This window comes from Synchiropus splendidus, chromosome 18 (genome assembly GCF_027744825.2).
Source record: "Synchiropus splendidus isolate RoL2022-P1 chromosome 18, RoL_Sspl_1.0, whole genome shotgun sequence".
Lineage (NCBI taxonomy): Eukaryota > Metazoa > Chordata > Actinopteri > Syngnathiformes > Callionymidae > Synchiropus > Synchiropus splendidus.
The window spans coordinates 4,635,155-4,648,055 of record NC_071351.1 but is presented as its reverse complement, the minus strand read 5'-3'; the positions used below and the strand labels follow the sequence as shown (position 1 = coordinate 4,648,055).

Below are 12,901 nucleotides of genomic sequence, written 5' to 3'. Positions count from 1 at the left end.
ATTTCAAAAATTGAAATCTGAATATTTATCTTATATATACAGTGAAACTGAGCTATAGTTGCCTGAGCCTCGAAAACCATGTTGGGTCCTTTGACACACACTTTGAAACTGAGTGTGTCCTGCAGGGGGATTGCGGCAGTGTTCAATGTCTCATTGCTATTTTTGTATCCTGGAGTGGTGCAACTTGCACGAGCCCTCGATTTGATCGCCGATCCAGTGTGTATCTCCATTTAAATGGTGACTGACTGACCTGTAGATGCTAGAACATTTTAAATCAGATTTCTTTTTGGATTGGAATATGGATTGTGATCATTAGGTCTGGATAACTGGGGCACGAATGGGAAAATATTTTTCACCTGTTAAAAACAACGCACTACTTATTGTCCTTTCATGGATTTGAAACAGAGTAAAAGTGGTAGATTAAAGAGGTCAATGGTGGGACAATAAAGATACACTTTAAAGTCAAAGTCAAACGTAAACTAAATTCTTAATTTAAACACAGACATGCATCGTTTTGCTGCAGTTGAGTCATCACTAGTAATGAAAGTAAGCTGTTGCTGATCATCAAAGGAAGACAAACGAGGCTAAAGTGTTTCACTGGTGAGGAATTTCATATGCTAAACAATTACTCCGCATTATTGCCCATTGGATGTAACTAGTTGTCAGTTGCACCGAGTTGAGAGGGAGAGAATAGAGAGACTTAAAATTATGCCGCTTCTGTGGAAACGATACGCGCTGAGGTCAAGTGTAAACAAAGCACTCAAATCACGCGAGACCAGCTACGTCTGAGGGTGAAATCACGCGAGAAACACGGCGCGTTCACAAGCGTCATGTGAACGCACCGTCCAGGAAGTGGCGTGCGCGCGCACTGGTCTCATTTCGGGTTTCGGTTAGCGACATTCATGCCCCAACACGCTCGGGTTTGTTCTCTACGGCTTCATGACACAATCGGAATAAAGGCGCTCTTCTTTGCCTCGTTCGATTTTAGCAGCGGGAAGAGTTTATGGTTCGCCACCGATAATGGGCCCCGGTTAAAGGACGGAAGATTCTGGAAAGGCTGTTGACTGCGGCCTGCGGTCGTGAAGGAGCTTAGCAGCCGGCGACGGAAGCTCCAGTGAGAGCGCTGGCTATTGTGTGCACGGAGAGGAAGGCGTCTGTCGTGCAGTCGAAACCTTGTGAGTAGCTCACATTCACTCCTTCATCACCTTGGAAATACCAGCCATAATAAACCAAGAACTCGAAGACATGTCATTCAAATTTGTTTGCGTAAAGAAGTAGTAGCGTTAGCCTGCGAGATGCTAATGACATTAGCTGCTGCTGCACGACTGGAAACGAAAGTGTTGTTATTCTGCACGTCCTGCGCGTTGTCGAAATTCATGGAGTTATAGTTGGGTTAAATAAGTAACTGTCATGTACTGCAATGATTCCATTGTGTGTTTATCGCTGCACTAGTGCTAAGTATTCACGCCGAACTACAGTGCTTGGCAGCAGCCCAAGGAACTCGCTCAAGATACATCTTATTTCATGTGAATATATTCCGTCTTACTGCAGTGAATGCGAGTTGAAATAAACGAGCCCAAACAAAAGGTGAACAGCTGACTTGAGTCATCTTTAAATTCGACAATACTATGCTCGTCTGCATGAAGTATCCCCGGTGTTTAGCAAACAATATCTAGTGTGGAAACTGTATTTTGGTTTAGTGTGGCTTAGCAGCAAACCGATTGACCTACTGTGTTGTTGTCTCTCATTTCATGTCTGACTTCTCTGGTTTATTGTTGGTCGTACTGTTCTTAAATGTGTCTATTCCAGAATCATAATATAGTTGTTAAGTGGGGAACAATGTTGATATTTGCGTTGTTGAATGAGTGATCCAAGAAAACATAAATGCTGGCAAATTGAAATTATTTATATTAAATGACCTGTAGATTGTATTTTGTTGACCCCTTGCTTTTCAAGTGGCGTTAACCTTAACCTGTACATCTGTATTTGTCATGTCTTTGTTCTTCTTCAGGTTCCCTTCCCCAACCCCCTTTCCCTATTCTGTTCTGGGAAAGATCAGACAAGTATCGCCAAGATAGCCGGGCCAGGCAGGAAGAGGCACACTTCAGATCCAGACGCCGGCAGTGGCAGTGATTCAGGGGACGGGCGGCCTGTCAGCACCAAGTGTATGAAAATGGCCAGCAGTGGTGGTAGTGGGGCAGGTGGCCGTCGCGGTGGAGGGGCTCAGCATCAGCAAAAAGGAGGTGAGCTTTCCTCAACCGGAAGTAAGAAGAAGCAGAAGGACAGGGCCAACCAGGAAAGCCGAGAGGCCAAGAGGGCAGCAGCTGCTGCAGCAGAGGAAGCTGTCCCAGAGGTTAAGAAAGGTAAACAATGTTACTGTACGTCTGGAATTATTTAGCAGTTAACATTGTTAGTTTTTAATGGCATCCAGCCTCCAACAAGTGTTTAAATTCTTCAAGTGAGAAAAGTGAATCTGCATTTGCTGGTGCTATATGATACAAGGTGTCCGGTTTCTATAGGTTTCAATGGTCACGTCAATGACAACTATAGAACACTGTTACTTGGATCAAAGAAATGTTTTTGTATAGTTACCTGAGATATAAAGATCTCTTCTCTTCATTTGAATTTCATTTTTATCACATTACATTACATAGCATCTGGTCCATTATATACGTTCAGCATCATTCTTCATAGTTTTTGGAGAGCTTGACAAGAAGTCTTGTTTTTTTTTGTTTTTTTGTTTTGCTCCTTACTTTCCCCTATTTTCTTGCTTTAGCTAATGTTTGGTTTGTTTTGAGACATACTGCTGTACTAATTTGAAGCGATACTCCTTTCCATGTTGGATGTAAAAACTCCACACTTATTTTTGGCTTTCATTTTCAAGTTTCATGTGTTTGCTCACATCTTCCCATCTTTATTTCAGATATGTTTCTGGACTGGAAACAGAATGCCAATGATGTCATAGTGCGTCTACGCTGTGGGGATGGGGTCAACGGAGTTGAGGATGTTGCCACAACCTTCACTGATACACACTGCCACGTGTGCTTTCCAGGTAAAGTAAATCTATGTGGCTTTGTGGGTCAAACTGAATGAGATGTCCTCTGTTATTTTTCCCAGTACGTACATGTTAACCTTATCACACCAACAGCGAATAACACAAATAATCTTCCAAATGTAAAATATCAGCTTGTGCCCAAGCGTATTGTTGAACTCCTTATGTTGTGCTTTTTCAGATGGCCGCGTGTGGAGTTGCCAGCTTCAGGAGGAAATTGAGTCTTCATTCAGCCGGGTCCAATACAAAGAGAAGGGCGGTGTCTTGCTGCTTGTCATGAACAAAAAGATCCCTTTCCACAACTGGCCGTCACTCAAGGTATAATACTTTTCATGCTTTTTGTTTGCTTGAATGTGCAGCAGCCAAGTAACAGACCTGCCAAACCTTATGTGGCAGTATGTAGTTTGGTTACTTGGTCATGTTACCATGCTATTAGGTTAAATATTGATGTGTTCAAGGGCTGTGTAATCAATCAAAGTTCAGTTTCAATGACGGCTTCACATCATTATGAAATCAAGCGTATAGTCATACATTCATTATTGTGCCGTTGTTTCCAAAGGTCTGCAAAAAAGCTGCATTATATCAGTATTAAGAATAATAAATACACATAGCTAATCTTTATAGCCCAAGGCTGATGAAAGGCAAACAAGCCGACATGAGTCTTATGAACATAGACCTAATGAAAAGCGTGTGAGAATAAAACCCATGGTGTTATTGCAGGGTTATTGTCTCATTGTTGATCTCCCAACCTCAATAACTGATTCATGTCACATGTACCTGACTTCGGGACAGTCTTTATGGCTCTCACTGTTCTAGAATGATGCTGTAATGCTGTTCATGATCTTGTAAAACCTGAAATGACGCCAAACTCTAGACTTCAGTGAAGACGGAGCTGGTTGGGGAGGCTCTTCTGCCAGCTTTGTTCACGTATTCTCCGTGCGTGCTGGCATTCCAGTACGGGCCCCGTCACTTAAATTGGTTCTGAATCGTAGCAAATGAGAATCGTGACCTTGCACACCGCTTATGTTTAATTACATTGTAATACTCTTCTTCAGTCCAACAAGAAAGAAAAGGAGGTGCTATCGGTTGACACCAGAATGGAGATGGAGCCCATGGCTGATGATTTGGAGTCATCACAGTCTCTAAACTTCTCCTCCTCACCACCTCAAACTTCCCCTGTGCTGAGAGATTCCAGAAGCATCAGCAGTAAAGTGGAGCGTGGTGCCAAGCGCAACCAGAAAAACAAAGCGGCAAGTGACAAGGCCACCGTGGACTCAATAGAGGCGAAAGGTGTGGCATGCACAACTGCACCCAGCAAGTCTGTCACCATCACTAAATGCGATAAGCAGTCTCAGGAACCTAGTGCCAAGTGCATCTTAACTCACCAGCCCAAAAACTCCAAGGCATCTGAAAGGAACGCGCATTCTCTCAAGCCCTCAAAAGTCAACAGTGAAACTTTAGGTCATCAGTTTCCCCCCAGTCAAAGCTGCCAGGCTCAACACAAGGATGGAGACAACAAAGCGAGAAGAGGCGATGAACCCGGGAATAATCACAGAGTTTCCAGACATATCAACAAAACTCAGGTCTGAGATTGTCCCCCATCATGTTTCATTTGTTTACATGTCTAAGTAATGTGTTATTAACCATTACAATTGTTGACATTGTTATAGCTATGTTTGTTGTATTCTCACAGGAATGAAAACTTCATCAGGCATTGTGATGAAGGTTGTCAATTCTGGTTTCTAATTCTGTTTTTGTTCTTCAGGAAGAAGAATGCAAAAGCCAATGTCAAACAGAGGAACCTTCTAAAGAGCGTACACACAGAAGTAAAGGCAATGCAGCAGAAGCTGCATGCACTAGTGCGAAAGCAAATCTCAAACAAATGGATCCAGACAACCAGGTTGATACGTCTGGTCCAGAAAGACTTGTAGAGGTCACTGACTCGGTGCCTGACAAATCGACCGTTGACCCAGAGTTGGAGGAGGATACCATCTTCTCCCAGGAATGTAAATTAAAAAAGCCGGAACCGGTGCCAGCTTTTCATGCTGCTGCCAAACCGCAGCCGTCTCCTATGCACAATACAAGTCAGGGGGGCGGCGATGGTGAGGAGAAACGAGACCAGTCAAAAGAGGAGCCTCTTCTGGAATTGACGCCTCAGGAAGGTCAGTGTAAACAGTTATTAATTATTGTTAACTGAGTTGTTTTCTAGATTTAATCAAAAAGCTGTTGACTTCAGTTGTGTGATGGTTTTTAATGTGTGCGGTGATTGTGTTTCCCTGCAGAAAGAGAACCCATGGTCAACCTGCAATTTGTGAAGAATGAGTCGTATGAGAAGGGCAATGACCTGATGGTTGTAAACGTTTACATAAAGGGCATGTGCAGGGACACCACCAGGGTCATCTTCAGGGAACAGGACTTCACACTCATCTTCCAGACGAGGTTCGAGACTTCAAAGTTTGAGCCTTGGAAATGGTATACGCTATAAAGGCACACACAAAATGAAGTTGTCACTTTGTGTTTTCAGTGATACCAACTTTCTGCGGCTTCATGCCGGCTGCTCACCCAACACTTTGTTCAAGTGGCAAATGAAACTCAGGTAAGATGAAGTTTGAAATGATCTTAACTCGCTTTAAACTACCCCTGTAAATATCATGCTGTGTGGACTGCTTCATTGATGTGACTGGGAACTCCATTTTAAATCACACGAATGAAAAGCGCTCCATCTCTTTTCTTTAGGAATCTCATCCAGCCAGAGCAGAGCAGCTACTCCTTCACCCCGTGCCGGCTGGACATCACCCTGAGGAAGAGACTCAGTCAGCGTTGGGGGGGTCTGGAGGCTCCTGCCACACAAGGTCTGCTGCCAAGCTTCTAATAGATGCAATCTTACTATGAGGCACTTTTCAAATGCTAGTAATAGCTGAACTTGCTTTGGTGTGGTCCGCCTGTTTCCGTCTCTACTGAGCAACTTCTCTCTTCTAACCACAATTCTCGTTCTCATTTGGTTAAGGTGCAGTGGGGGGTGCAAAGGTGGCTGTACCTTCCAGTCCTGCGTGCATGGAGAAGAGCCAGCCAGGCAGCAGCCAACACAGCCTGCCTGCCAAGGAGGAGCCGCCCAGGGTTGGAGAGGAAAAACCCAAGACCACCAAGACATCCCCCAGAGTGGACGACGGTGGTCTGGAGACAGTAGCACCACGGTCAATGTCGGATCACGTTGCAATCACCAAACCCGAGGCCACTGTAGCCACAGTAAGTTTCTCCTCGTCTTGTTTGTTTTACAGTCTATTAAAGCTCTAGTTATCTCTCCTTTTTGCGTCAGTCCAAGCCCACCTGCATGGTGCCCCCCATGACTCATGCACCGCCTCCAATCAGCGAGCGCTATGAGGAAGAGGAAGAGAAGAAGGTCTGCCTGCCTGGATTTACTGGGTTGGTCAACCTGGGCAACACTTGTTTCATGAACAGTGTCATCCAGTCGCTGTCCAACACCAGAGAGCTGCGGGATTACTTTCACGGTAAGTAGTGACTTTGCTCATTCCCCAGCTGTTGTTCACATCCCTTCCTGCTCTTGTAAAGTATTGCTACTTGTCATTCAACCTTCTCAACGTTCAACCGTATATTTTCTTTGTCTCTGCCTCGCCTGTTTCTTGCAGATCGAGCGTTTGAGTCGGAAATCAACTGCAATAATCCACTTGGAACTGGAGGAAGGTTGGCTATTGGCTTTGCAGTGCTGCTGCGTGCTCTGTGGAAAGGGACCCATCACGCGTTCCAGCCTTCAAAACTCAAGGTATGGCAGCAAGTGAGGCACATTTTTTTTGTTTTCAGCGGAACATGCTTGCTGATGATTTTGTACATCACAGGCAATTGTGGCCAGCAAGGCAAGTCAGTTTACAGGCTACGCTCAACATGACGCTCAAGAGTTCATGGCTTTCTTGCTTGATGGGCTGCACGAGGACCTGAACCGGATTCAAAACAAACCTTACACTGAGACAGTTGACTCCGACGGTCGCCTGGATGAGGTAGGTTGTGATTGGCTTTCTGTGAAAAAGAACTTCAATCCTCAGTGAGATCATGTCTGTGTTTACAGGTGGTGGCAGAAGAGGCTTGGCAGAGACACAAGATGAGAAATGACTCGTTTGTTGTCGACCTCTTCCAAGGCCAGTTCAAGTCCAAACTAGTCTGCCCTACTTGCTCCAAGGTGACGGCTGCGTCAGTTTTCTCAGACACATTGACATCATACGTGTGCAAGACTGACGTTTCCTGTCTTGTTTCTTGGTAGGTCTCCATAACCTTCGACCCCTTCCTATACCTGCCTGTACCTCTTCCTCAGAAACAAAAGGTGCTCTCTGTGTTCTACTTTGCAAAGGAGCCTCATAAAAAGCCCATCAAGGTAAGCTGCAGGAAATGAAATGTTCAGATGTACAAAATGGACATGGTGGTCCAAACCTTTTTTTTTTTCTTTATCAATGATAGTTTTTAGTGAGCGTGAGCAAGGAGAACTCCTGCACTGCTGAAGTGCTTGAATCCATCTCGAGGAGTGTGAGGGTGAAACCAGAGAACCTCAGGCTTGCAGAGGTCAGATATAATTCCCTTTTATTATTATCCTAATGAAATGAATGAACTAAAGGTGTATTTTTTTTAAGGTGGGCAAGAATCGGTTCCAGCGCATGTTCCTGCCCTCGCATTCCCTGGACACGGTCTCCTCGTCCGACATGTTGCTGTGCTTTGAGGTTCTTTCCAAGGACCTGGCCAAGGAGCGGGTGGTGTTACTCCGGGTGCAGCAGGTTGGCAGAATCCTTGCTTTAAATATTCTAGTGATTTGTCAGAAATTAACATTGGAATTGATTATAAAATGGCTTTTGTCTTTTCAAATCACAGAAGCTCCAAGTTCCCAATATCCCCATCTCCAAGTGTGCCTCTTGCCTGAAGCCACCTCTGTCTGAAGACGACAAGCTGCGACGGTGCACCCGATGCTACAGAGTGGGCTACTGCAACCAGTGAGTCTTCATCTGCTTGAAATGATTTTTTTATGTATAGGTCTACCAAAAGGGGAATTCAAGACTATTAATTCATCACTTGAAATATGAACATTAACCAGGATTATATTGAATAAACGTGTCAGCTTGTCTATTGTAGTTGTAGTTTCTGATGTTGTCCACTGAGTGGTGCTGTTCCTGTATCTAATTTCACATTCGTCATTCTTTTGCTTTCAGAATTTGTCAGAAGAACCACTGGCCTAATCATAAGAATCTCTGTCGGTCCAATACGGAGAATGTGGGTCTGCCTTTCCTGATCAGCGTTCCACAGTCTCGTCTCTCCTACACCCGGCTCACACAACTGCTTGAGGATTACTCCAGGTATGATGTGGTCCCAGTGTTCTGTCACTGTCAAAACAGTTGATCCAATTTTCATTGCGTCTTTGTTTCTCCGTGCAGATTTTCTATAAACGTGTTCCAGCCGCCGTTGCAGTCGGGAAGGACGTCCCCTGAGACGGCTCAGTCCCGTGGTGACGTGCTGCCGGGAGGGCCGTTGGAGAGTCCTGGTTCTGGGGATGAAGCGACGGGATGCAGCAGTTCGATTGGAAGAGACGACGTTGAAATGGAGAGCCGAGGAGAGTTTCCTGAGGCCTCAGTCCTCCATGCTGGGGAGCCGAATCCTCTCTCCCTCTCCCACACCTCCCTGTCCTCCACACGGACTACAGATTCTGGTTTCTCAGAGCTTGTGTCCTCAACATCTAGCTCTGCCCTCGACCCTCACGCAGAGAAAGAGACTTCCTGTGAGAAGACAGTGAGGCCAGAAGGTGAGTCGTACAATTCTGTCAAGAGTCTGATCTTTTTTTCTGTACCACTCCTGTCTCCATTTTTTTCAGCTGCTATTGCCGGCTACCAACATTCAAATGGAGCAGCATCAGGTCACGCGAGTCAGTTCTACATCGCTCTGCTGGACGCCAACAACAAAGAGCAGAGGCTGGACGAGAGAGGTGAGCCTTTCTTTCCTTCTGGATGCCTGTTCATTCAAGGTGTGGGGTCTGATGGAAGGTGTGTTTGCAGAGGACATGCTCACTGACATCCCTGACGACGCGACCCTGGAGCTGGTGTGGAAAAACAACGAGCGCTTAAAGGAGTATGTGCTGGTGAGCTCCAAGGAGCTGGAGTATGAAGAAGATCCAGGCTCTGTGAGCGAGACAGCCCGAGCGGGACACTTCACCCTGGAGCAGTGTCTGAACTTATTCACCAAGCCTGAGGTCCTGGCTCCAGAAGAGGCCTGGTAGGAAAGACTTGAGGAAACGTCCAGTGGTTTTGGTTGGACGCTCACCCAGATGTGCTGACCCTGTAGGTACTGCCCCAAATGCCAGCAACACCGCGAGGCCTCCAAGCAGCTCCTTCTCTGGCGCCTTCCCAATGTTTTGATCATCCAGCTGAAGCGTTTCTCCTTCAGGAGTTTTATATGGAGGGACAAGATCAACGACATGGTGGACTTCCCAGTCAGGTAAGGAGCGGTCGGCGTCTCTGGGCTTGTTTGAGCGACCGTGGATGTTTTTGATGGGAATCTTCTCGCAGGAATCTGGACTTGAGCAAGTTCTGTATTGGACAGAAGGAGGAAATGCAGCACCCGCCGATATACGATCTGTACGCGGTCATCAACCACTATGGAGGGATGATCGGAGGCCACTACACGGCGTACGCCCGTCTGCCCAGCGACAAAAACAGCCAGAGGAGTGACGTCGGTGAGTCCGCTGTCACGCGTTGCTGGCATTCCTGCCTCTCAACGTCTTCTGTCTTGAAGGGTGGCGTCTGTTTGATGACAGCACTGTCACAATGGTGGAGGAGAGCCAGGTGGTGACGCGCTACGCCTACGTGCTCTTCTATCGGAGACGGAACTCACCCGTGGAGAGGCCGCCGCGCTTCCTCAGGCCCGGTGGAGCCGAGTCACCTACTGCTCTGGGGGCCACTGCAAGTCAGGTGAGAGAACCCACCCACCTCATAAAGCTGTACTGTCCTCTGTAACACAAGTGGCCACCTCCGAGTCACGGAGCCGCGCGTCTCGAACTGACCAATCGTGTCAAAGCTTCCAGTATCTCTGGCCACACTGTGGACTAGTCTGCTTTAGTTCACAATTTTTCTGGGCTCATTTGAAACCTGTTCTATCATCAGCAGATGGTTTTCACTGAATCCAACGTCATCTCCTCTAGCGATGACTAGTCAAGGGCCGCTTACCATAACATGTCGAGTCAGTAGTCTCCTCACTTCACAGGTCAGAGAATATGTTCCAACGCTTCTTGTTTGGCGTTTTCTGCCACTTGTTTGAACCTTGTCTGAATGTTACCAATATGGTCATTGCCTGAACATGGGTTCCTCTGCCGCAGCCCGTGTTTTACTCGGCTCCCTGTAAAGCGCTCACTTCTCTGTCTCCGTCGTAAACGGGTGGATGTTCTTCCGCTTCAGTCGGTCTTGTTTACAACCTTTGTTAGGCCACACCTTTTCTCCAGAAGCTTACACCGGTTTCCGCCAATCGCAGGCCTCTCTGATATGGCGGGAACTGGAGGAGGAAGAGGAGGGGCTTCAAGGAGGCCCTCGCCGACTGTTCCACTCTCGGCTGCGAAGGCGCCAAGTGTCAGAGAGATATGCAGAAGACTCCCTCCAAGGAAGGGAGCGGATTTCTGAGCACCCGGATGACGACTGCGTGCGATATCTGGTTTTGTGCACCGTCGCAGCCATGCTAGCGGTGGTGGTCAACTTCTTCTACCCTCTCCTTTACAAGTCCAGCTAGACATGACTGAGAAGTGTCCTGAGTTGCTGGGGTGTATCCGCAGGCCGCTGGGTGCGGCGCTGCAGGGACGTACGTCAGCTGCACGTGTGCGCTCGTGCCCCTCCTCCCAGCTGGATGAGCCTGTTATTCCTATGCAAGAACTCACTGCTTCAACTTGTTAGTGATAAATAAGACGACAAACCAAAACAAGCTGGCAGTGAGAGGTTAAGTTGGGGAAGGAAGATGCCAAACCTCTGGAACAGTTCTATCGGGGCCTGCACAGCATCGATGTTGTCACCAGGGGAGTTTCATGGATGACAAACACTGGCTCCTCCACTTGTTTGCATGTCAGCTGTCGCTGCTGCACATGCGTTTCTCGCTGGCCTTTTTATACAGTTGCATGGAGATACAGAGGCAAGGAAGGACGTCTGCATCAGACCTGCGTGTCATGTTAAGTCATCTTCACCTCCAGTGCGAATACGATGAGCTGCCGTCATCATGAACTGCAATAATGCAAGTGCTTTATAAGAAACGTTATTTATTCTGTTTTCTGTGGTTTTGTTTCATCTTGCTCTGCTGTTTGTTTGAATGTGTTGAAGCCTTATCAATGGATCATATTCTCAGGTCACAATACCTCTGACTCGCAGCCTTGTCATGTGACGTTTCAGGCCTGAATTACACAAGTGATAAATGAATTCAACGCATTTGGCTTCGGATGATTCCGGGAGTTCTTTCTGGTCAGAGGCGTTTCAGAGTCACCACTTAGCCTTGGATTGCTTCCAATTGTTTTTGTGATCTCCAGCTGTGTTTTGTTTGCGGATGTTTGAATCCATGTCCTTTGATTTGTCAAGTCCAGGATTGGCTGCTTTAATGCTGTAAAGTTGTCTAGATGAAAGTGCTCTTGGCAGGATCATCTTGACTGTGCTATTTATAAACGTAGTCATGATTTAAACTCACAGCAATAATGTATGTGGCGCTGCTCGCTGAGAAAACTCTCGTTTGATTTGTTTTTTAAAATAAACCATTTGCTGTAGAGGGTCATGAATTCCTTCTTTGTTTATCGTCTTGTGGGATGTGATGCGAGCGCCTCACTCACTCTCCCTGCTGCTCTATCTTGCAGGCCTCTGGCCAGTCGCTCTTTGGGGCTGAGCTGGACTCTGAAGGACCCCCCACACTGACCCCAGAGGTGCCTGCAGGACTGTTCTCTCACTCGGGAGAGTGTGCCGAGCCGTCCTATAGCAACATGGAGGAGGTGGACTAGCCGGGAGGGCGAGTCCTTTTCATCCGATTGACACTGCAACACTAAGAAGGATCTGGAGGTGGCGCTGGATCCGCCATTGCTCAACGCCCTTGTACGCCACTTGAATTGGACTCAGCGGTATTTATCTGAAGAGTGGAAACTCTGATGTAGTTTGGGCTTCGCTGCCCTCTAAGGTGCATCTCTGCAGCGTCGCGACCCCGTCGCCAAGCTACTCGAGCAGGAGCTCCGTAAAAACCACCTCATAGATTCATCAAAACATTAACTGTTAACTTTGACCTGACTACAACTGTGAGGAGTGTGGCGGTTGTACTGTGTAAAACTTTTTCACTTTTGTTTGTGCTTCTTAAGGTTGTCGTTTTTTTTTTTTGTTGCTTACATTTGATTCACATTTTAATTGTAGCAGGAAAGCCCGTCTCGGTGCTGGGGCGAACAGAGTCATGTAGAGGTTGCAGGTTTTTCCTTGGTTGCATTCTGAATTTTGTTTGGCTTTTTTTTTTGTACGTTTAATCCTGTGGATGGCTTGAGTGTACACTGACAAGTGCATGGCTGCATGATGATACAAACTGTAACCTGCTGCTGTTCAATTACACAAACACCTTTGCTACATTTGTATCCTTTCAGTTGGTGGTGTTGTTGGTGTCCTGCCTTTCTCCTCAGTTGAAATGCTGCATATAAGAGTTGGGGTTCAGTAGGACTGCTGCTGTGGATACATACAAATAATTAATATAAATAAACAACTTCTGAAACCCTCTGGTGGCGCTCTCGCTGTTTACTCCTGCACCTACTTATTTTCATTTACTCATTATTTACTAGCTATATATCATTGGCCATAGTGTTTCACCCAG

At 46.5% G+C, this 12,901-nt stretch overlaps 1 protein-coding gene across 6 annotated transcripts; it reads left to right on the top strand.

The window, feature by feature from the left end:
- The first annotated feature begins 486 nt into the window (after nt 1-486).
- On the top strand, nt 487-12,802 carry usp19 (ubiquitin specific peptidase 19). 6 transcript variants are annotated; one of them, XM_053849800.1, is made up of 26 exons: nt 487-600; nt 2,012-2,363; nt 2,924-3,052; nt 3,234-3,370; nt 4,108-4,635; nt 4,818-5,214; nt 5,335-5,491; nt 5,577-5,648; nt 5,789-5,904; nt 6,060-6,298; nt 6,369-6,561; nt 6,700-6,833; nt 6,907-7,065; nt 7,134-7,244; nt 7,326-7,436; nt 7,520-7,621; nt 7,690-7,830; nt 7,925-8,043; nt 8,260-8,403; nt 8,482-8,846; nt 8,916-9,026; nt 9,097-9,313; nt 9,383-9,535; nt 9,607-9,773; nt 9,833-10,008; nt 10,565-11,895. In XM_053849800.1, the coding sequence occupies exons 2-26, from the start codon at nt 2,168-2,170 to the stop codon at nt 10,814-10,816; spliced, it is 4,626 nt and encodes a 1,541-aa protein (XP_053705775.1). In that variant the 5' UTR covers nt 487-600; nt 2,012-2,167; the 3' UTR covers nt 10,817-11,895. The 6 variants fall into 6 exon arrangements, with proteins under 6 accessions (XP_053705775.1, XP_053705777.1, XP_053705776.1 ...); XM_053849802.1 differs by lacking the exon at nt 487-600 and adding an exon at nt 778-1,175 and having other exon boundaries at nt 8,482-8,822; nt 10,565-11,896; XM_053849801.1 differs by lacking the exon at nt 487-600 and adding an exon at nt 780-1,175 and having other exon boundaries at nt 6,066-6,298; nt 10,565-11,896.
- Nucleotides 12,803-12,901: the final 99 nt, after the last annotated feature.

Bases quoted from the DNA above. Each gene is read 5' to 3' on its own strand.
- usp19 (XM_053849800.1), top strand. From the start codon at position 2,168: ATGAAAATGGCCAGCAGTGGTGGTAGTGGGGCAGGTGGCCGTCGCGGT. The intron at 6,299-6,368 runs GTAAGTTTCTCC...TTTTTGCGTCAG, and splicing joins CCGAGGCCACTGTAGCCACA to TCCAAGCCCACCTGCATGGT. The intron at 7,245-7,325 runs GTGACGGCTGCG...GTTTCTTGGTAG, and splicing joins TCTGCCCTACTTGCTCCAAG to GTCTCCATAACCTTCGACCC.